Genomic DNA, 23,691 nt, shown 5'->3' with positions numbered 1-23,691 from the left:
TAGAGGGAATTTCGTCCAATGAGGTCCTAGAGCCATTAAACTAGAAGTTTTAGGAATCACATTGAAATTACAAGATTTTTATGCCTTAGCCGACATTTTTGGTCATAACTTGGAAACTATTTAAGATATTCTCATAATTTTTTCACATCCTTATAATGGGATTCCTGAGGATGGATTTAAGGGTAAAAACGTCATTTTGGTTTAAAAATTGAGGTAGCTAGGGCTGTTGCAGTAGCATTCAGTTCTTCTGGGTCTAGTATATTCCTTTGCAAATAACTTTGTCCTCTGCAACACAGCGGATCACAAGTTGTAATTTGTTTGAAATCGATAGAAGAAGAAATTACACTCCTAATAGACTGGCCGTCGCGCTCACCAGATTTGACCCTAATAGATTTTTTTTTTTATGATGACCTTGACTAAACGAAGTCTAGCAGAATATGATCAAAAAGAGTATACAGTTTTCCCTGAATTGACCTCAACAAGTCAAGTCAACTCTCATAATTAGAATCATATAAAATAATAAATCCATGAACTGTCACCCTCGATAGGTGGCGCCCTCGAAACCAAATTCTGAACTAACATAACTGTCTTTAAATACATAATAAAATATACCAAAGATCTTCTATAAACTTCGACATTTTTCACTCTCCATATTTGCAATGATGATAAGCACGTAGGGACATATGACATACGAATCGTGTGTGATTATTTACGTAAATGGGAATCTCTCTGATAACGTTTGTTTCGCGAATTTGACCAGAGGGCGCTGGTGAAAGTCGGATTTGGAACTTTTTAACGTTTTTTCAGCCGATGGAAGTTTACGTGGACGACGAGGCCAAGTTGACCCTGCACGGACTGCAACAGCACTACGTGAAACTGAAGGAAAACGAGAAGAACAAGAAACTGTTCGAACTGTTGGACGTGTTGGAGTTCAACCAGGTACGTCGTAATATTCGTAGTTTATTAACTGTCCTTTTATTTTAAAAGTCCCGCCATTACGGCGATTTGAACTGCCCGCCCTCTAGCGGCAATCGTTCTCGATAGGGCGCGCACGCCTCGTTTAAATTAACCATGATGATAACGATACTTATTATGATCTAATGATTTAAGACATTTTGAACTCTCTCACTGACGTTTTAGCGAACGATTTTAAACTTCCTTATGTACTTTTATAGGCAATTTTATGTAAATAGGGGAACTGGTTTGTTGCAGGTGGTAATATTCGTGAAATCGGTGCAACGGTGCGTTGCATTGGCCCAATTGTTGACCGAACAGAATTTCCCGGCCATCGGTATACACAGAGGAATGGACCAGAAAGAGAGACTCTCCAGATATGAGCAGTTCAAGGATTTCCAAAAGGTGAGTCCCACTTCTGATGATCAGAAGGTTTTTGTTGAAACACCCTAAATATTTGAGCCCCTATAGAAAAATTATTAGGGTTGATGTACGTAACCCCTTAAATGGGGTGAAGGCATGGGCGTCGTTACGTGTTTATACAGAGGGGGGCACCTTTCCTAAATTGGCGCCGCAGGCGAAATTTTTTTTAGGTACCGCGCCCATTTTTGTTTCAAAAGTTGTTAAAATCCTAAAAAAAAAACAAAACGTCTGGGGCAAAAGTATTAGAATAAAAAGTATATAAAAAAATGTATTACTTATTAGAAAACATTTGCAACAAATTAAAAACATTATTTTAGGAACATAAAAACAAATATATTCTAAAGGTGATAATAATAAAACATTTACCGTATACAGGGTGCCTCCGATTAAGTCGGCACTATTGGTATCTTTGTTAATATTTAAGATACAGGGTCGGTTAAATTAGCAAACTAGTAGGATTTTTTCTGTTGATTAAAATGGTGAAAACAGAAAAAAAATTGAACATCGCGTTTTCGAGAAAATGTGAAAAATGTACTTTTGTTAAATGGAATCCCCTGTATATTTTTACATAAATTAAAAGATAATAATTTTCTTAATAAAAAAGTTTATTTACACTAATAGCCTAAACCTAAAAATAACAAAGTTATAGCGATATTAATAATTTTGTCAAATTTAGGCAAGTTGGCTTTGAAATAAATAACATCAAGTGAAACTATTAATTTACAAGAAATGAGCAAAAACATCGCCATCTTGTTCAATACATTTCTGAGTACACTTAAGCACACGTCTTGTAGCTTTTAAGATTGATCTTCTATCTATTGATCCAATTATTTGCCTAATATGTGTTTGAAGTTCATCAACGGTTCTGTATTTTTTTTATACACTTCATTTTTTATGTAACCCCAAAAATAAAAATCTAGAGGGGTTAGGTCTGGTGACCTAGGTGGCCAGCGAATCGGGCCACGTGTCGCAATCCATTTATCGTCTTGTTGCGATTTGTTGCCGGCTCTCCAAGTTAACATTATCCAAATAATCTTCCAGCGCTCCAGATAATATGAGATCAACATATCTCCTTCTAGTCAAAGTGCCATCATAAAACACAGGTCCTATTACTTGGCTTCCTATTAAGCCGCACCAAACGTTTATACTAAATTGATTTTGAGGATTTCTGGGATCAGTAAGGAAAATATTTTCTTGGGACCAATAGTGTACATTTTTACGGTTAAACATACCTTTGTTTGAAAAATTAGCTTCGTCGCTTCAAATTATACGGTTTAAAAGATTATCATTAGCTTCATATGCATTACGTAACCAGTTGCAAAAAGCAAGTCTTCTCTCGTTATCGCCAGGCAACAATATTTGTACTGGTCGATACTTATATGGCACAAATTTGTGTTTCTTTAAGACCCGCCAAATTGTTACTAAGCTCACACCGTAAGCTCTTACTAAATCTCTAGTTGAGTTTTCCATATGAGCTTTAAAATATGCCAAAATAGAAATTTCAACATCCTCGTTTACTATAAATTGGTTCCTTCTTCTAGTTCTTTTATACACGTTTTCATTACTTCTAAATTTTGTGTAGAGAATTAAAAAGTATCTACGGTTTGGCAAGTTACGAGTCTGCAATCTCTGGCGGTACTCTTCTAGCGCTCTGTCACTATTTCACATACAAGGTAACATTCTAACATATCACATTTTTCAATATGCGTAAAAGGCATTTTACTAATTTAGATTTTACAAAAATCACAGACTTTGCTAACATGTAACTGTCAGTATTTCTTTATTTAATAAAATCTCTACGGCTACTGTCATTTTATTATTCAAACAGTGATTTATTTGTTTTCCTCTCTAAAGTTCAAGGTCAACTTGCCTAAATTTGACAAAATTATTAATATCACTATAACATTGTTATTTTTAGGTTTAGGCTATTAGTGTAAATAAACTTTTTTATTAAGAAAATTATTATCTTTTGATTTATGTAAAAATATACAGGGGATTCCATTTACCAAAAGTACATTTTTCACATTTTCTCGAAAACGCGATGTTCAATTTTTTTTCTGTTTTCACCATTTTAATCAACAGAAAAAATCCTACTAGTTTGCTAATTTAACCGACCCTGTATCTTAAATATTAACAAAGATACCAATAGTGCCGACTTAATCGGAGGCACCCTGTATAAATAATAAACAAAAAATTAATGCAACGAATAACAGTAATATTTTTTAATATTCCTTCGGTTTTTAGGAAAATAAAGATTTTAAATGCCTTTTTTCAGCACCAAAAATATCAATAACTGAAGAAATAATTTCATCTTTTTTATTTTCTACCATCTTCCCGTGTACGCTTATCATGCAAAGACCTGATAATCTATTTTCGGTTATTGCTGACCGCAACCATGTTTTTACACGCCTAAGTGTACTGAATGAACGTTCGATAGTACAAGTAGTTGGCGGAAGTGTCAAACATATTTTTAGCGCTTTTTGAATACTTGGAAAAAATTCGCATTCATTAACAAGCAATTCAACAAAATCCAAGTTTTCGTAAACCGCCTTGGTTTTCCAGGATGCTACCCATGTGTTGTACTCAGCTACAAAGTTTTCCAATTCAAACTGCTGAGTAACATTTATGATTTGATCCGACGATAAAATAATATTATTTTTGATGTTTTTTGGATGGAGTAAACTTAAAGAAAAACCAATACTAGAATCTTTAGAGAATCGCGAGTTAAGGGACGTAATTAATGAATCTAAATATGGATTAAATATATGTTAGCTTTTACGATTTGTTGTAGATAATTTCAACACAAATAACACACAAATTGTTCCAAAAACCTCGATTTATTCATTAAAAATATGCGAAATACAGCCTTTTATGTCGTGACCGAAATCAGACTGCCTTTTCTTTTTAAAAATTGCCGCGTTAACAAAATCTTCAGCGTCCGCACTTTTACTGTTTATATTGGGAACGATGAGATAAGGTGGTTTTAAATAACATAAGCTAACACGGCCTTCCTGACATTGGGCGTCCTCGACCTTCTAACTTCCTGACCTATTTTGTTTATGTGTAAACAATTTAAATTTAAAACAAAACAACAACAAAAAACTACAAAAAAAAAATAGCCCAAAAGAATTTTTGGGGATCTTATAAGCCCAAAATACAATGGGGACCATAGTCAAAAATTATGAAATAGCCTAAACATTTATTTTTAGGGAACTGTTGAGAAACTTAGCCTAAAACTCAGTTTAGGGAACAACCTATGCACATTTTTAGAGCAGATAAAGCCCAACATGTAATGGGGAACTTAAGCCTAAAGATTCTTTTAGGGAACCTAAATGTCTAAAAATCACTTTACCAACAGCCTAAAAATCAGTTTAGGGAACAGCCTAAACTCTTTTTTTTAGGGAACAAAATGCCCAAAATCTATTGGGGAACATAGCCTAAAAATTGGTTTGGGGAACAGCCCAAAAACCTTTTTAGGGACCTTAAAGCCCACAATTTGTGAACTTCTTTATCACAATAGCCACAGCCTATGTGCACTCATCTGGCCACGCGCGCAATTGCTCGTGCGCTGCTACCGTGGTTCTGTTTACGTTACGTTTACGTTTTTTTGTATTTTTTCCCGTAGAATTCAATGGTGTAATCAGATTTTTTGTTTTTTAAACAAATTCTTGACAATTATTGTAAAAATTTTTTTAGTTTTTTGCATTTTTGAGCACATTTTTAAATAGCAAGTCTATTTTTTAAAAACTTATTATCTTGGAAAATTTTCAATATTTCGGTCTGAAAAAAATTGTGGTTTTTAAGGACACATGAAAGTATCTTTTTGCCAAGTTTGATCAAAATCAGTATGTTTGTCCGAAAATGAAAAACAAAAAAAATTAAAAAACAGCAATTTTTCGCGATTTTCTTGGAAATTTTGAGGTTATGTCACAAAGTGGCCTCTATAAAAGTTGTAGATTTTTTTATTATCTACAACTTTTCCATTATACATTTTTTTCTTTGGCGTCAACTTTCGCCGCAAATCGAAAAGTACAATTTTTCACCCCCCCCCAAAACTTTAATTCCCTTAACCTGCTCCTGCATGAATTTTTTTCTCGTTCCTGATACCCCCTCAAACCTTTTTCCGGATAACAATTTGTTCCCTAAAAAGTACAATTCGCCTAGACTATCTGCGAGAAATGCGCGTTCTTTTAGAGGTACCTGTAAAAATAATCAGCTGTTAGATGAGTAAACTCCTGAAATTTTGCTCGTACTTGCGGGCACTTATGTCGAAGAGTTCTTGTTCTCTGCTATACGCTTCAACTTTTAGAACATAGTAGTTTTCATTTCTCTCGACTTTCAGGTACCATAAAATCTTTGAATATTTATCATGCTGCATTTTAATAAGTTGCAACACACGTTTACGTGTGACTGTAGGAATTGACGCTTTTTCCCATAAACTTAGGATCTTGTCAACCAGTATGCTTGAAATTTCTGAAACTGTTGGCTCTTTTCCACAATCTGGCGGTTTTATACATAAAAAGCACCTCAGAACATCTTCTTGCGTAGGTAGAATATTGTCTTTGAAATCTCACTCTCAAGGACACTCGGTAACTCGCCTTGTGTAACACGTTTTTGAGAAACTCATGACTTGATGATTTTTGGAACTTTTTATTCAAAATCACAGACGCGACAACCGGTACAAATATGGCTTCCTGGGTCAGGTGCACATAAAATAATAGACAGGACAGTATTCAGCCCAGTAACTTAATACCTAATAATAATAATGTATTACGTAAGTTTTATAATTTGCCATTAAAAGTGGACAGATTATGAAAAACTTTGCTTTGAATGTTTACTTTTGTCAGAAAAGAACATTTAGGATGTGGGTTATCGTACATTTAAGGCTCGGTAGGGGACAGAAGACTTGATGCAATAAAAAAACTGTAGATAAATATTTTGGCCGAAATAGGAAAATCCATAGGATATAGGAAATCCCATGTAAATTAAGGGGGTCAATTATTGGCTTCCATGTACATTTTACAGAAAAAAATGTAAGATAATTTTTTGAAGAGACCAATCTGGCAAACCCTCGTGCAAAGTTTCAAAAAATTTTAATAAGCGAATCTTGAATTATTCAATTAAAATGTAATTGCAAAATTAGCAAATTTTCGGTTCTGGACTTTATGTTAATATTAAATAAATTAAAACTAATACTAAGAAATATAATGCTTCTTAACTCTAAAAAATATCAAAAATAACATTTAAAAGTACAATGATGACAAGATCGTAGGGACATATGACATATGTGATTATTTACGAAATGGGAATCTCTCTGACCGTAATAAACGACCATTCCCCACATTTTGACCTTTAAAAAAACACGTTAAATAACGAGGGTGGAACTTGTTCGTAGCGCATCCTGGTGGCCACGAATCTATTCGGACGCGGCATGGACATCGAACGGGTCAACATCGTGTTCAACTACGACATGCCCGAGGACTCGGACACTTATTTGCATCGGGTGGCGCGCGCCGGACGTTTCGGCACCAAAGGACTCGCCATCACTTTCGTCTCCGAGGAATCGGACGCGAAGATCCTGAACGAGGTCCAGGACCGGTTCGACGTCAATATCACCGAGTTACCGGACGAGATCGACCTCAGTTCTTATAGTGAGTTATTTAATAATAATAATAATAATAATAATAATGATATCGTTTATTTGACTTCTGCAGCATGGAATTTTATACCATGTCTTATACCTAATACTAACATTATTAATAAATTTGCAACCGTTTGGGTCGTTTGGGCATATTCAAACGTGTTTTTTCATAGTTTTTTAACAGCCCCCACATTATTCGCGAACAGTACGAGATTACCTTACCAACATTTTCCCAAAATAGATGGATGGGCCGGCAAGGTCGCCAGATTTAACCCCATTGGATTTTTATCTATGGGATAAACCTGAAAGTTTAAAAGAATTAAAAAATAGAAGTAGAGCCGAAATACAACGGATCCGGCCTCAAACGATAAGTAAAGAATTTGAATATTGACTTGGTTACTGTCAGAAAGTTAATGGTCAACAATTGGAACGTTTATTTTTATAAACTGTTCCAAAAATTTATGATTATTTATGAAAAATTTAATCGTTAATTTCTTAATAAATATTGAGGTTATGTATAGGACATGGTATACAAAATATACTTCATATCTCTATAAAAATTGCAGTAGTTGTGCCATTTTTATCGAAATTAAGTGGATATTCAGTTATTTAAGATAAGTCAATAAGTGTTGAATAAATTTCAGTTTTTTTTTGTTCTAGACAGGGTTATTCAGGGTTTCATTAGAAAAAAATTGTTAAGAAATTCAAAATTTTGTAGCCACAGTACTAAAAAGATCAACAGGGGGAGGAGTCAAATTTTTTCGGTTTTTTATGAATGTCTATAATTTTAAAGGCACTCGAGATAAATTTTTTAGGTTCCAACAGGATGGCGCCCCCTCCCCACATTATTCGCGAACAGTACGAGATTATCTTACCAACATTTTCCCAAATTGATGGATTCGAAGGGGGGGTTTTATTGAATGGACAGCTAGGTCCCCAGATTTAATCCTATTGGATTTTTTTATCTACGGGGTTATTTTTAGAAGACGGAATCTTAAAAGTATCTGAAATACAGTTCGTGAAAGATGAAAATACTCCAAATAAAAAGTTTTCATTTTATTTTGAGTTTTTCAGAACTGAAAAACGACGTTCAGATCTCGGACTTTGGATGAAATCATTCCGTGAAGAATCCTAATTATAAATCTGATACTAGTGATTTTAGTTCGCCCAGTTGTTATCCAGATAGTAGACACTCAATTTGTTAATAGTCAAGAAGCAAAAAATAATATTCAGTAAGAAATTTCACTTGTAACCTCTCATACAGCAAACACTTCAGTAACGGCGATTCGAATTGCAAAGTTTAAGATGCACCAGGCACTTAAGAACATTATGAAATATTATATTATTTTATTTTTTTATAATACAAAACCCTTATCCCCCCACCCACCCCACACATTTACCCAGTAAAAAATGCCTCTGAAAAGTCACCGTTTTGCTTCAAATTCTTGAAATAGACGCTCAGATTTCCGCAAATGCTTAGAAGGCACCTAAGAAGACTTAGAAGTCTCTTACAGGCAGTCAAAGTGCCTCAAATGCCTGGAATTGTTCTTCAAATACCCTCAAGTACTGGGAAGACACTTAAGAAGTCTTAAAGTCTCTTACCGGCAGTCAAATGTCTGGAAGAGACCCTTAAATACTCTCAAGTGTCTGAAAGAGAGTTCAAAGTCTCTTACAGGCAGTAAAAGTGCCTCAAATGCCTGGAATTGACCCACAAGTGCTTGGAAGACACTTAAGAAGACTTAGAAGTCTCTTACAGGCAGTAAAAGTGCCTCAAATGCCTGGAATTGACCCACAAGTGCTTGGAAGACACTTAAGAAGACTTAGAAGTCTCTTACAGGCAGTAAAAGTGCTTCAAATGCCTGGAATTGTCCTTCAAATACCCTCAAGTACTGGGAAGACACTTAAGGAGACTTAGAAGTATCTTACCGGCAGTCAAATGCCCGGAAGAGACCCTTAAATACTCTCAAGTGTCTGAAAGAGAGTTAAAAGTCTCTTACAGGCAGTCGAAAGTGCCTCAAATGCCTGGAATTGATCCTTAAGTACTTGGGAGAAATTTAAGAAGACTTAGAAGTCATTTACAGGCAGTCAAAGTGCCTTAAATGACTGGAATTGACCCTCTAATACTTGGAAGACACTTAAGAAGACTTAGAAGTCATTTACAGGCAGTCAAAGTGCCTCAAATGCCTGGAATTGACCCACAAGTGCTTGGAAGACACTTAAGAAGACTTAGAAGTCTCTTACCGGCAGTCAAATGCCCGGAAGAGACCCTTAAATACTCTCAAGTGTCTGAAAGAGAGTTAAAAGTCTCTTACAGGCAGTCGAAAGTGCCTCAAATGCCTGGAATTGATCCTTAAGTACTTGGAAGAAACTTAAGAAGACTTAGAAGTCATTTACAGGCAGTCAAAGTGCCTCAAATGCCTGGAACTGACCCTCAAGTACTTGGAAGACACTTAAGAAGACTTAGAAGTCATTTACAGGCAGTCAAAGTGCCTCAAATGCCTGGAATTGACCCACAAGTGCTTGGAAGACACTTAAGAAGACTTAGAAGTCTCTTACCGGCAGTCAAATGCCTGGAAAAGACCCTTAAATACTCTCAAGTGTCTGAAAGAGAGTTAAAAGTCTCTTACAGGCAGTCGAAAGTGCCTCAAATGCCTGGAATTGACCCTCTAGTATTTGGAAGACACTTAAGAAGACTTAGAAGTCATTTACAGGCAGTCAAAGTGCCTCAAATGCCTGGAATTGACCCACAAGTGCTTGGAAGACACTTAAGAAGAATTAGAAGTCTCTTACCGGCAGTCAAATGTCTGGAAAAGACCCTTAAATACTCTCAAGTGTCTGAAAGAGAGTTAAAAGTCTCTTACAGGCAGTCGAAAGTGCCTCAAATGCCTGGAATTGACCCTCAAGTACTTGGAAGAAACTTAAGAAAACTTAGAAGTCTCTTACAGGCAGTCAAAGTGCCTCAAATGCCTGGAATTGACCCTCAAGTACTTGGAAGACACTTAGAAGTCTCTTACAGGCAGTCGAAAGTGCCTCAAATGCCTGGAATTGACCCTCAAGTACTTGGAAGACACTCAGAAGTTTCTTACAGGCAGTAAAAGTGCCTCAAATGCCTGGAATTGACCCTCAAGTACTTGGAAGAAACTTAAGAAGGCTTAGAAGTCATTTACAGGCAGTCAAAGTGCCTCAAACGCCTGGAACTGACCCTCAAGTACTTGGAAGACACTTAGAAGTTTCTTACAGGCAGTAAAAGTGCCTCAAACGCCTGGAATTGTCCTTCAATTACCCTTAAGAACTGGGAAGACACTTAAGAAGACTTAGAAGTCTCTTACCGGCAGTCAAATGTCTGGAAAAGACCCTTAAATACTCTCAAGTGTCTGAAAGAGAGTTAAAAGTCTCTTACAGGCAGTCGAAAGTGCCTCAAATGCCTGGAATTGACCCTCTAGTACTTGGAAGACACTTAAGAAGACTTAGAAGTCATTTACAGGCAGTCAAAGTGCCTCAAATGCCTGGAATTGACCCTCAAGTACTTGGAAAAAACTTAAGAAGACTTAGAAGTCATTTACAGGCAGTCAAAGTGCCTCAAATGCCTGGAATTGTCCTTCAAATACCCTCAAGTACTGGGAAGACACTTAAGAAGACTTAGAAGTCATTTACAGGCAGTCAAAGTGCCTCAAATGCCTGGAATTGACCCACAAGTGCTTGGAAGACACTTAAGAAGACTTAGAAGTCTCTTACCGGCAGTCAAATGCCCGGAAGAGACCCTTAAATACTCTCAAGTGTCTGAAAGAGAGTTAAAAGTCTCTTACAGGCAGTCGAAAGTGCCTCAAATGCCTGGAATTGATCCTTAAGTACTTGGAAGAAACTTAAGAAGACTTAGAAGTCATTTACAGGCAGTCAAAGTGCCTCAAATGCCTGGAACTGACCCTCAAGTACTTGGAAGACACTTAGAAGTCTCTTACAGGCAGTCGAAAGTGCCTCAAATGCCTGGAATTGACTCTCAAGTACTTGGAAGACACTTAGAAGTCTCTTACAGGCAGTCGAAAGTGCCTCAAATGCCTGGAATTGACTCTCAAGTACTTGGAAGACACTTAGAAGTCTCTTACCGGCAGTCAAAGTGCCTCAAATGCCTGGAATAGTCTCTCAAGTGCTTGAAAAGAAATATAATTCCTTTTTTTCAGATTACCTTAAATAAACAATATTTTGTTTGTTTTTTATAATACAAAACCCTTACCCACCCCACACATTTACCCAGTAAGAAATTCTTCTGAAAAATCACTGTTTTGCTTCAAATTCCTGGACTAGACTCTCAAAAAAATGTTTGAGTTCTTTTTGGCGCAGGTTCCTTCTCGAGTGGTTGTACCTAGTGCCGTTTTCTCTCTATTAACCATTGAATTTCTGCATGATTTCTGTCGTCAGTACTGGATAGAGCTTTTTTTTATGACCATACTAGTTGCGGTACTGTTTCCATACCGATGGTACCCTCAGGAGCATTTTAAATGAAAGATGCTTGGATTCTGTTAATTTATGAACCCTGGATGATCCATTTGTGATTTCGCGAAAGCTTTTGACCGTGTAAGCCATGAAATGAACGTTTCGGCACTTCTTTGTCAAATAAGGCAAAAGTTTAACAAGGGGATATTGGATACTTAATAAATATTAAAGGAATTAGGAATGATGATTAATCAATTAAAGAAGCAGATGTGTTTTATCTCCAAGTTGTAGTTGAAGACTGTTTCTGTTAATTTGCCCAATAAGTTAACCTAATTTGTGTAATATATCTTTATTTAGCAAATATAAATACAGAGGGTCTAAATAAAAGTGCAGTATAGTAAGCATTTAAATTGGTTGATGTTATCACAGACCTTTATAGAACTCTTTATTTGAGTAGTGATAGTATAATTATAGTTGTTGTTATCATAAAATATAACTAATTTCACAGATTTAACTAGCTAACGCAACAGATACCCATTCGAATAGCGAAGTTTGGACCTGATAAAAATCGGCCGCCGCAGCAGCACTGATACCAAAGCTGTAATATATTGTTCGAAATGCGGCGCCCTGTTGCCAATATGTAAAATTAGAACCGTAACTAAAATAAAAGGACTTCGTCTTTTAAATTATGAAAATATATATGTATATTAATTTGTATAAACTATGTACAATATTTACAGTTAATTACAATATGACATAGTATGTACTTACAGTATGCATAATATTTATATTACAAAATAATAATTAATAAAATAAAAATAAATACATATTTACTTAGTCACTGATTCAAAACGTGGTTATTATAAAGTATTCTAAGCTGATTAATAAGCAAAAAAAAAAACAATTTTACTCGAAAATATACAAATTTAGTGTTAGAAATTTAAAAAGAAATATTATGTCGTATATAAAATAGTGATGTTAAAAATTTATTATTATTGGTATAGTCTCTATGATTTATATTTTTTTATATAAAAGTATAAAAATGTAAATAAGAAAATCAGTATCTTGTATAAAAAAAAAGAATTTTATCGACTTTAAAAAAATGTTTATTAATTAAACAAATATAAAATGTATAACGGCAAAGGGGTCGAAACTTTAGTAAAATTCTTTAATGTGGATTAAAAAAAATATAAAGTATAAGTATTCAAGTTTTTAAATAAAACAAAAAATGGCAAGAAATATGTATACAGGGTGTTCCACAATCATTGTCAGAGGCTATAATATTTTAAAGATAAACATTTATACAAAAAATATTTTCAATACTTAGTTGTAGGGAAAACTACCTTCATCATCCCCCAGAAACCACTTCCAACTTTGTTTTGTTTAATGGCACTCCCCTTATTTTTTTTTAATTTTTAGAATGTTTGTAAAATAACTAATTTCATTGCATAACAAAAATTATTATGTGTTAACATCAACGTAAGGAATTTTTCAATTTTGAAAATTAAAGGTTTTTGTGGCAAAAATAAGAATACTAAGTTTGTTTTTATTTCAATTTTCATTTATTAGTCGACATATTACATTAATTTGGTATTCTATTAAATAAAACAAAAGTATTTTTATTGATTTATTTAATAAAAGCACTAAAAAAAATTTGTGTTCCTATTTTTGCCACAAAAACCTTTAATTTTTAAAACTTAAAAATTCCTTAAGTTGATGTTAACACAAAATGCTTATTATACGATTGAATTAGTTATTTTACAAAAATTCTAAAAATATAAAAAAATAGTGGGGGTGCCATTGAACAAAACAAAGTTGGGGGTGGTTTTTAGGGGATGATTTTGTAAGGGGGTAGTTTTTTAAATAATTTTGGGTAGGATCCTTACATTAAATAATTTTTTTTTTTTTTAATTTTATCTTCAAAAATAAGAGTTATAGCCTGTGATGTTGATTATGAGACACCCTGTATAGACTCGGAAAATCGTTTTAAAAGTTAAAATTTTGCTTTTATATAGAAAAAACTAATATTTTATAATTTAATGTTTTTTTTTTTAATTTTTTAGTTTATTCGTGTTTTAAGTTTTTAATTTTTTGTTTTTTATTGTGCAAAGTTTTTCGGGTCCATTTACAAAATTTATAAAGATTAGTATAAACAAGCTTTGTTAAAAAAAAAACTTTATGTTTATAGCAAATTTGATCAGCTGGTCCTAACCACTTCATATTTTTTGATAAAACTTTGTTTTTTATTTTGGTCCCCACAAATTCTTGATGTTTAATTTTTTTAAACTCATTTGAAAAAATGTGCATCGATTTTTCCACAATTGCGGTAACTTCTGTAGAAGGACTGACTAAATACGCGTTTTCGTGCCCACCGTAATTTTTATTTAAAAGAAATATTTGTGAAGGATCGGTTAGGTAGGTAGCTGATTTTAAAGAATGGGCACAATCTTCACAATTAAATTTTTCCAGCACTTTCTTTACTAGATACCCGGTGTAATACGAATTGCCACATTCTTCTAAAGAAGTTTTCGTCTTAAGGGACATTTTGACTTGATTTTTTGGTATATCAACAATATTTTCAATTTCAGGGGTTTCATTTGTTCCCAAACTCGTTGATGGGTTTGCTTTTTTTTTAGAAGAATCAATTAAAATTAATTGTTTGTCAGAATCAATTTCACAATTGGAAATTTTTGAAGGGGTCAATAAATCCGTTACGCTTTTAATTCTGAAAAATAATCGGAAAGATCTAGCCGTAGGATTAAGATTCCAGCCACCACGTTGCCGAGCAATTGAAAAGAAATTTTCCAAAAAATCCTGATTTAATCTGTTAGTTAGCAAAAAATGATTATTTTCTTTTTTTTGGTCTTCATACAAAATTTGAATGGCAGTTATGGACTGAACCAGACCTTTAAAACACGGCGGCCTACTTTTTGAAATTTTCTTTATTTGTTTGTTTTTATTTAAAGTTTCACTCACTTTTATTAGAGACTCGAAAACACGTCTTCCTTTTTGCAAAATATCTATAACCCGTGTGTTTTGCGAACTTATTCCACAGTTATAAGGATTTTTTGAAAATAATCTTTTGCTATTAAGGGCGTCGAATAAATTATTCATAATTTCTAAGAATTCTGCCGTATTAGTGCCCGTTTCCCTATCAATAAAGCCTTTTGTGACAGACGTCTTAACGGCTGCAGCCATTGTATTAGAAAAAAGTTGTAGTGCCAATTTACAGGACATCTTTTCAAACGCATCAGGATTAATATGCTTATCAGTTATTTTTGGAAGAATTCTGGCCGTTTGAGATGCCTTGTCAATTTCATAGATTTTTGCTATTATGTCAAAACAAATATTTTTATTAAATAATTCAAATCTTATTCCTGATTGCCAATTATTCCTGATGCTTTTGAAAAGATGAGGAACATCATACAATGCAATTATCTTTTTGCCGTTTACATAAAAGTATGGTTTATCTGTATTGACACCTAACAATTTCATTGCGCCCGTATTATTCGTCCCTTGGTCACAAACTACAGCAACGGGTAAAAATCCAAGAGTAAAAAAACAAGAGCGTGATTAGCTTTTTTCTGAGTCCTACCTAAAGGTCCTAGGTCTTCAAATCCCTCTATTAGATCTAACTTTTTATTAAATTCTAAATTTTCCTTGATGCTTATTTCATCAAAAGCTATGAGACATTTTTTTTCATTTTTTTTCATTACCATAGCTTTTTGTTTTAAAAAAACTTGAATATCTTCGTCAATGCCCGTCTTAAAATCATTTTGTGAAATCCAGTTTTGAGCAGTTGACAGAGCGGGTAATACGATGCCTTTTTTTCTTAAGAAAAGGTAAGCCGATGGAGATTTATAGTAAAATGATAAACAAAATTCTTTTTCTTTTTGATTCCAAATCACACGTTTTTTACCTCTTAACTGCATTCCTACAAAAGTTTTTGCCACTGGTGATAAAAAAGTTAACAGCGGTAGCGGTGATGAAAACATTAATTTGGATTTTTCTATTTTATTTTGTAATCTGAAAATAGTTTTCTTATAATTTTTATTCTTTTTTGTAGTAAATCTAATTTTTTTTCTTAATTTTAATTTTGTTGGAGTCTCAACATGATCTGTTAATGAAGTTATTTCACTGACAAACTTATTTTCCAATTCGTTATCATATTTTACTTTTTTCCTGGAAGAAACCTCCGAGCGAGCCTCCGAGCTAAGGTCAAGCAATGAACTGTTCATTTCTGCATACGTTTTCTTTGGAACTGATACCTGCAAATCTTCTGCGCAGTCGCTGGTAAACGGACTGCTGGTGTAAGCTGCATAGTTTTTCGGAACAGCGTCTTTCTTCAGGTAAAATTGTTTAGCTGTCCGAAAGTCCTCGCTTTAAAAGTGGTTTTGACATAAATATTTAGCACGTAAGGTTTCATCGCCAATACCAGCCAATTTAGCATTTCCTTAAATATAAAAAAAAATTGTTTAGCATTTGCGAAATTAAAATTTAAAAAATTAATTTTTTTACAGTTTTTTGTTTCATATTACACACTTTGTTGATAATGAGGACCGTAATTAACAAAAATTGTTTTATTTAATTCCCGACTTATTTACCTGCATTCTTTAGACCACAGATTTAACTAGCTAAGTAAAATCTAACTTAGCTAGGTAAATCTGTGCTTAGACTGATCATTTAAAATATTTGCATGTATTTCCCAAGTCCCAGAATACAAGTGTCCAACCAGTATATTTTTTACATTTAATTTTACGGTATTAAAATGTCAATATTAAATATATATATCGTCAAAATCTCTTTAAAATAGTTTCGAACAATAATTGAATTTTAATAAACAATAATTTATTTAATCAATTATTAAGAATTCATGACCTGTGCAATTTCTTCAAAGGAATTAAAAAATTAACTTCTGAGGGAACTTAACGTTAACATTTAAAAATTTTAATAATTTTATTAAAAAGCTGGTAGTCAGTTAGGTAAATATGCATGAATAGTTAATTTTGTAGAGATTTTAAAATAAATAAAATAAATAATAAACAAAGGAAAAAATTTTAATTTTAATATTTTTGCCTAACAGATTTTCAATTTATTTTAAAATTCCTAAAAGTTATTAAAACACTAAAGGCTTTTTTCTAATTTATTCGAACTCTAACCATTTATGATATTTCAATTTTAAGACACTGACCAACCGGCATAATTATTAAATGCCTAACATTGAATTTTTGTCACAAAATATCTTGTCGCTTCGTAGGTTGGTGGCAAGAGGAAGAGGTGAAGCACCCCTTGGGCCCCATGCACCTCAACCCCAAAATCTTAAATGGAACCACCCTTTTTGTGGTACCTCAAATTAAAGTTTTTTTTGAGTAGTATTCACCTGCATAAGATTTTTTCAAAATTTTATACAGGGTCGCATTAAAAGTTTTCAAATTGTCACCCTGTATATAGTTACCCTATACTAGTTATATCTGTGATACTATTATAATGAGACCACCATACCATAAGCATGAATAGCATATTTTTAGATAAAAAATAACGCACCCTCCTTATTATTATTTTAAATTATAACCAAGAAAAAGAAGCTTAATTCTTAAAATCTAAAAAATACTTACCACAATTTATTATCCATTGGTCACAAATATCCTTAGTTTTAACTGGAAACCTAAACATTCGACTTGTAGAGTTTCTTCGTGAATTTCCACAATTAAAATATTCACATTTACCACCACCCGGGCGCGGGCAGGTTTTTTTTGGAATAATATTCATTGTTATGCAATACTTTAATACAAACTCAAAAAAAAAAACTTAAACTTACACTAAACACAAAAGTTTAAAGTAATTACAAAACAAAACGCAATCAATTGTATAATAATGTATATCAATTATAACACAAAACAAAACGCAAATACCTCGGCAAATTGCAACTAAAATAATATCGTAGTTTTAACCCCATACCTCAATGGCGACGTAAAACGCCGATGGTTAGCCCGCTCAAAAAGCCGGCTAACATTTGGGGTCCCGCGATTTTACTATTCGAATGGGTATCTGTTGCGTTAGCTAGTTAAATCTGTGCTAATTTGTTACAGATAAAAGGCCCTTTTTAACTTGGATTAACGATGAACACTACGAAGGGACAACTTTCCCCCCTATAAATATATTGATTAATATTACTATATACTTGTATATCCATATTTACACTGGAAACTTAATACATTTTTATTTTTTATTTACAGTTGAAGGTCGGTGAAGGACTGAAGAGAGGAGTCACTGTATGGCATGTACAGTATTCTTAATTAAGGTTACATTAAGAGAAGACTTACTGATTACGTTTTGTGTGTGTGTATGCGTATGTGTTCAAAGAAAGCATTTAAGTGTTCTGTTCGTTTTGTATTTTAAGGAAGCTCTGAAATTTTGTCTTTGAATTGTAAAAAAAGTACTTTTGTAATAAAACTTACTGCACCAGCATTAAATTTGTTGTTTTTTTTTACCTAATTTGTAATACATGCAAGGTAAGTTAAAATAACTACTAGAAAACGACCTTGTGTTGACCTTCGACTGACCTTGAAAATTTTCCGCGAGGTCAAACTCACTTGCACCAATTTTTCTACGACCTACTCACCTTGTCTCGACCTTGTAGTGACCTTGAGAATTTACCGCGAGGTCAAACTCACTTCCACCAATTTTAATTCGACCCTGTCACCTTGTGTCGACCTTCTAGTGACCTTGAGAATTATCTGCGAGGTCACAATCACTTGCACCAATTTTTCTAACAACTACTCACCTTGTCTCGACCTTCTAGTGACCTTGAAAATTATCCGCGAGGTCACACCTCACTTGCACTTATTTTCTAACAACTACTCACCTTGTCTCGACCTTCTAGTGACCTTGAGAATTATCCGCGAGGTCAAACTCACTTGCACCAATTTTTCTAACAACTACTTACCTTGATTCGACCTTCAAGTGACCTTGAAAATACCTTTCAAGGTCAAATTTACTTAGTACATTAAACGATCTTCTTCTGTCCCAACTTAGGCTTCCATTTGATGGTACTTCCTGAGTACCATCATTATTTGGCTTCTTCTTCTCCCTCTTTAATGTTGGAAAATTTGCATATGACCACTCGACCACCGAGGATGAGAGAAAGAAGAAGGAGAAAGTTCGGTTATTAATTAAAGAAACAACAAAATCAAGTTTATTAATATTTTATTATTATTATTTAATGCCCATTTAACTATACAGATTCAAAGCATTCTATTCCTAACAGTCTATTGGATACAATAAATGGTACTTACTAAATATCACAAAGGAACATTTTATTTATCCCCTCCTCCTCCTTACAAATGTATATGGGGTAAGTATACTTAATAATAATATCTTTGTCTAACCCATTATATTACTTAAGGAAAATATGCAATAACTTTTTTGTTGTTGAAGATAGAGGTTTCATTTAAATACTGACGTGTGCACTCAGTCAAGGGGCATCTTTTATGTAATTACCAAAAACTCTGAAAAATTGAAGGTTTTTTAGTAAAAGTGAAATGTCTGTTTTTTACCATGTTCATCAAACGTTAGATTTATTGTAAAAAAGGAAACAGGAATAATAAGCTTCAGGAAGACTTGTTAGTCAAACCTAATTTACCCTAAAATTAAAAACTAATAAATTCGTTTTGCAAAAGCTGAACTTCGAATGGTAAAAATTGAATTTTAGGTCATAAGAATATTTAAAGACAAATTTGAGTGCGACTCAAAAAGTTGTTGAAGGATTTTCTTAAGTACCTGAAGAGGGATCCCTGAAGATTAATTTCCTGTACGAAACATTTTCTCAGGTAAAAAACTATCTGAACTACGGTATTTTTGAATCATAGCACCTTTACCTATAAAAATCTCATTTCCCTCCATGATAACTGAAAAACCATTTGAGGGATTTGAGTGAGGTTTTCACTTAAAGTTGAGGCAATTCATAAGGAACATTTTGGTATATAAATTTGGCTTTTTAAGTTACACATAGGTTTGCAAAAGGTGGACCTAGGAAGCTAAAAATTCAATTTTATGAGATTTAACATGGTGTATATAGAGGCAAATTTGAGGGTAACTCAAAGAGTTGTTGTGGGATTCTTGTAATTTTTTTAGGAAACTTTAGAGGGATCCCTGAAGATGATTGTCCTATCCGAAACATTTTTTTAGGTGCAAAATTAACTGAGCTACAGCAGTTTCGGTTCGTACCACCTTCTACTAATATCGGAAATTTAAATAATTTACTTTTTCACAAAAATCGTTAATTTTTCAGCGTTTTTGGTAAGGGCATAAAAGATCCTCTATGATTAGGGGTACATGTCAGTTTTTAAATAACAACCTTTTCTTATATAGCAAAAAAGTTATGCAAAATTTTCGATCAAATAAAGTACATGTTAATGGTAAAAAACCAAAATTTCGATTTTTCTCAAAAACTATAAATTTTTCAGTTTTTGGTAATTAGGTACAAGATGCCCCTTCACAAGAAACCCTTGACAGTTTTTAAATGAAGGCTCTATCTCTAATAACAAAAAAGTTATGCAAAATTTTCGATCTAATAAAGTACATGTTAATTGTAAAAAACAGAAATTTAAATTTTTCTCAAAACCTATAAATTTTTCAGTTTTTGTAATTAGGTACAAGATGCCCCTTCACAAGAAACCCTTGACAGTTTTTAAATGAAGGCTCTATCTTTAATAACAAAAAAGTTATGCAAAATTTTCGATCTAATAAAGTACATGTTAATAGTAAAATACCGAAATTTCGATTTTTCTCAAAAACTATAAATTTTTCAGTATTTGATAATTACGTACAAGATGCCCCTTTGCAAGGAGTACTTGGCAGTTTTTAAATGAAAGCTCTATCTTTAATAACAAAAAAGTTATGCAAAATTTTCGATCTAATAAAGTACATGTTAATTGTAAAAAACCGAAATTTTGATTTTTCTCAAAAACTATAAATTTTTCAGTTTTTGTTAATTGGGTACAAGATGCCCCTTCACAAAAAACCCTTGACAGTTTTTAAATGAAGGCTCTATCTCTAATACCAAAAAAGTTATGCAAAATTTTGGATCTAATAAAGTACATGTTAATAGTAAAATACCGAAATTTTGATTTTTCTCAAAAACTATAAATTTTTCAGTTTTTGTTAATTGGGTACAAGATGCCCCTTCACAAGGAACACTTGACAGTTTTTAAATGAAGGCTCTATCTCTAATACCAAAAAAGTTATGCAAAATTTTCGATCTAATAAAGTACATGTTAATAGTAAAATACCGAAATTTTGATTTTTCTCAAAAACTATAAATTTTTCAGTTTTTGTTAATTGGGTACAAGATGCCCCTTCACAAGGAACACTTGACAGTTTTTAAATGAAGGCTCTATCTCTAATACCAAAAAAGTTATGCAAAATTTTCGATCTAATAAAGTACATGTTAATAGTAAAATACCGAAATTTTGATTTTTCTCAAAAACTATAAATTTTTCAGTTTTTGTTAATTGGGTACAAGATGCCCCTTCACAAAAAACCCTTGACAGTTTTTAAATGAAGGCTCTATCTCTAATACCAAAAAAGTTATGCAAAATTTTCGATCTAATAAAGTACATGTTAATAGTAAAATACCGAAATTTTGATTTTTCTCAAAAACTATAAATTTTTCAGTTTTTGTTAATTGGGTACAAGATGCCCCTTCACAAGGAACACTTGACAGTTTTTAAATGAAGGCTCTATCTCTAATACCAAAAAAGTTATGCAAAATTTTCGATCTAATAAAGTACATGTTAATAGTAAAATACCGAAATTTTGATTTTTCTCAAAAACTATAAATTTTTCAGTTTTTGTTAATTGGGTACAAGATGCCCCTTCACAAGAAACCCTTGACAGTTTTTAAATGAAGGCTCTATCTCTAATACCAAAAAAGTTATGCAAAATTTTCGATCTAATAAAGTACATGTTAATAGTAAAATACCGAAATTTTGATTTTTCTCAAAAACTATAATTTTTTCAGTTTTTGTTAATTGGGTTCAAGATGCCCCTTCACAAGGAACACTTGACAGTTTTTAAATGAAGGCTCTATCTCTAATACCAAAAAAGTTATGCAAAATTTTCGATCTAATAAAGTACATGTTAATAGTAAAAAACCGAAATTTCGATTTTTCTCAAAAACTATAAATTTTTCAGTTTTTGTTAATTGGGTACAAAATGCCCCTTTACAAGAAACCCTTGACAGTTTTTAAATGAAGGCTCTATCTCTAATACCAAAAAAGTTATGCAAAATTTTCGATCTAATAAAGTACATGTTAATAGTAAAAAACCGAAATTTCGATTTTTCTCAAAAACTATAAATTTTTCAGTTTTTGTTAATTGGGTACAAGATGCCCCTTTACAAGAAACCCTTGACAGTTTTTAAATGAAGGCTCTATCTCTAATACCAAAAAAGTTATGCAAAATTTTCGATCTAATAAAGTACATGTTAATAGTAAAATACCGAAATTTTGATTTTTCTCAAAAACTATAATTTTTTCAGTTTTTGTTAATTGGGTACAAGATGCCCCTTTACAAGAAACCCTTGACAGTTTTTAAATGAAGGCTCTATCTCTAATACCAAAAAAGTTATGCAAAATTTTCGATCTAATAAAGTACATGTTAATAGTAAAATACCGAAATTTTGATTTTTCTCAAAAACTATAATTTTTTCAGTTTTTGTTAATTGGGTTCAAGATGCCCCTTCACAAGGAACACTTGACAGTTTTTAAATGAAGGCTCTATCTCTAATACCAAAAAAGTTATGCAAAATTTTCGATCTAATAAAGTACATGTTAATAGTAAAATACCGAAATTTTGATTTTTCTCAAAAACTATAAATTTTTCAGTTTTTGTTAATTGGGTACAAGATGCCCCTTCACAAGAAACCCTTGACAGTTTTTAAATGAAGGCTCTATCTCTAATACCAAAAAAGTTATGCAAAATTTTCGATCTAATAAAGTACATGTTAATAGTAAAATACCGAAATTTTGATTTTTCTCAAAAACTATAAATTTTTCAGTTTTTGTTAATTGGGTACAAGATGCCCCTTTACAAGAAACCCTTGACAGTTTTTAAATGAAGGCTCTATCTCTAATACCAAAAAAGTTATGCAAAATTTTCGATCTAATAAAGTACATGTTAATAGTAAAATACCGAAATTTTGATTTTTCTCAAAAACTATAAATTTTTCAGTTTTTGTTAATTGGGTACAAGATGCCCCTTCACAAGAAACCCTTGACAGTTTTTAAATGAAGGCTCTATCTCTAATACCAAAAAAGTTATGCAAAATTTTCGATCTAATAAAGTACATGTTAATAGTAAAATACCGAAATTTTGATTTTTCTCAAAAACTATAATTTTTTCAGTTTTTGTTAATTGGGTTCAAGATGCCCCTTCACAAGGAACACTTGACAGTTTTTAAATGAAGGCTCTATCTCTAATACCAAAAAAGTTATGCAAAATTTTCGATCTAATAAAGTACATGTTAATAGTAAAAAACCGAAATTTCGATTTTTCTCAAAAACTATAAATTTTTCAGTTTTTGTTAATTGGGTACAAGATGCCCCTTTACAAGAAACCCTTGACAGTTTTTAAATGAAGGCTCTATCTCTAATACCAAAAAAGTTATGCAAAATTTTCGATCTAATAAAGTACATGTTAATAGTAAAAAACCGAAATTTCGATTTTTCTCAAAAACTATAAATTTTTCAGTTTTTGTTAATTGGGTACAAGATGCCCCTTTACAAGAAACCCTTGACAGTTTTTAAATGGAGGCTCTATCTCTAATACCAAAAAAGTTATGCAAAATTTTCGATCTAATAAAGTACATGTTAATAGTAAAATACCGAAATTTTGATTTTTCTCAAAAACTATAATTTTTTCAGTTTTTGTTAATTGGGTACAAGATGCCCCTTTACAAGAAACCCTTGACAGTTTTTAAATGAAGGCTCTATCTCTAATACCAAAAAAGTTATGCAAAATTTTCGATCTAATAAAGTACATGTTAATAGTAAAATACCGAAATTTTGATTTTTCTCAAAAACTATAATTTTTTCAGTTTTTGTTAATTGGGTTCAAGATGCCCCTTCACAAGGAACACTTGACAGTTTTTAAATGAAGGCTCTATCTCTAATACCAAAAAAGTTATGCAAAATTTTCGATCTAATAAAGTACATGTTAATAGTAAAATACCGAAATTTTGA

General features: G+C 32.5%; 1 protein-coding gene across 1 annotated transcript; it reads left to right on the top strand.

The window, feature by feature from the left end:
- On the top strand, positions 1-17,922 carry LOC126749658 (ATP-dependent RNA helicase WM6). Its single transcript, XM_050459352.1, has 4 exons — positions 1-939; positions 1,213-1,359; positions 6,773-7,028; positions 17,686-17,922. Exons 1-4 carry the CDS (start codon positions 811-813, stop codon positions 17,697-17,699), a joined length of 546 nt encoding a protein of 181 aa, XP_050315309.1. The 5' UTR covers positions 1-810; the 3' UTR covers positions 17,700-17,922.
- The last annotated feature ends 5,769 nt before the right edge of the window (positions 17,923-23,691 follow it).

This window comes from Anthonomus grandis, unplaced genomic scaffold, assembly GCF_022605725.1.
Source record: "Anthonomus grandis grandis unplaced genomic scaffold, icAntGran1.3 ctg00000490.1, whole genome shotgun sequence".
In the NCBI taxonomy this organism is placed as follows: Eukaryota; Metazoa; Arthropoda; class Insecta; order Coleoptera; family Curculionidae; genus Anthonomus; species Anthonomus grandis.
Note: the sequence above shows the minus strand (reverse complement) of the source record. Positions and strands in the feature narration are given on the sequence as shown.

Excerpts from the sequence above, each read along its gene's own strand:
- LOC126749658 (XM_050459352.1), top strand. The coding sequence starts at position 811 with ATGGAAGTTTACGTGGACGACGAGGCCAAGTTGACCCTGCACGGACTG. Across the intron at positions 940-1,212 it reads ACGTGTTGGAGTTCAACCAG|GTGGTAATATTCGTGAAATC; the intron begins GTACGTCGTAAT and ends GGTTTGTTGCAG. Across the intron at positions 1,360-6,772 it reads AGTTCAAGGATTTCCAAAAG|CGCATCCTGGTGGCCACGAA; the intron begins GTGAGTCCCACT and ends ACTTGTTCGTAG.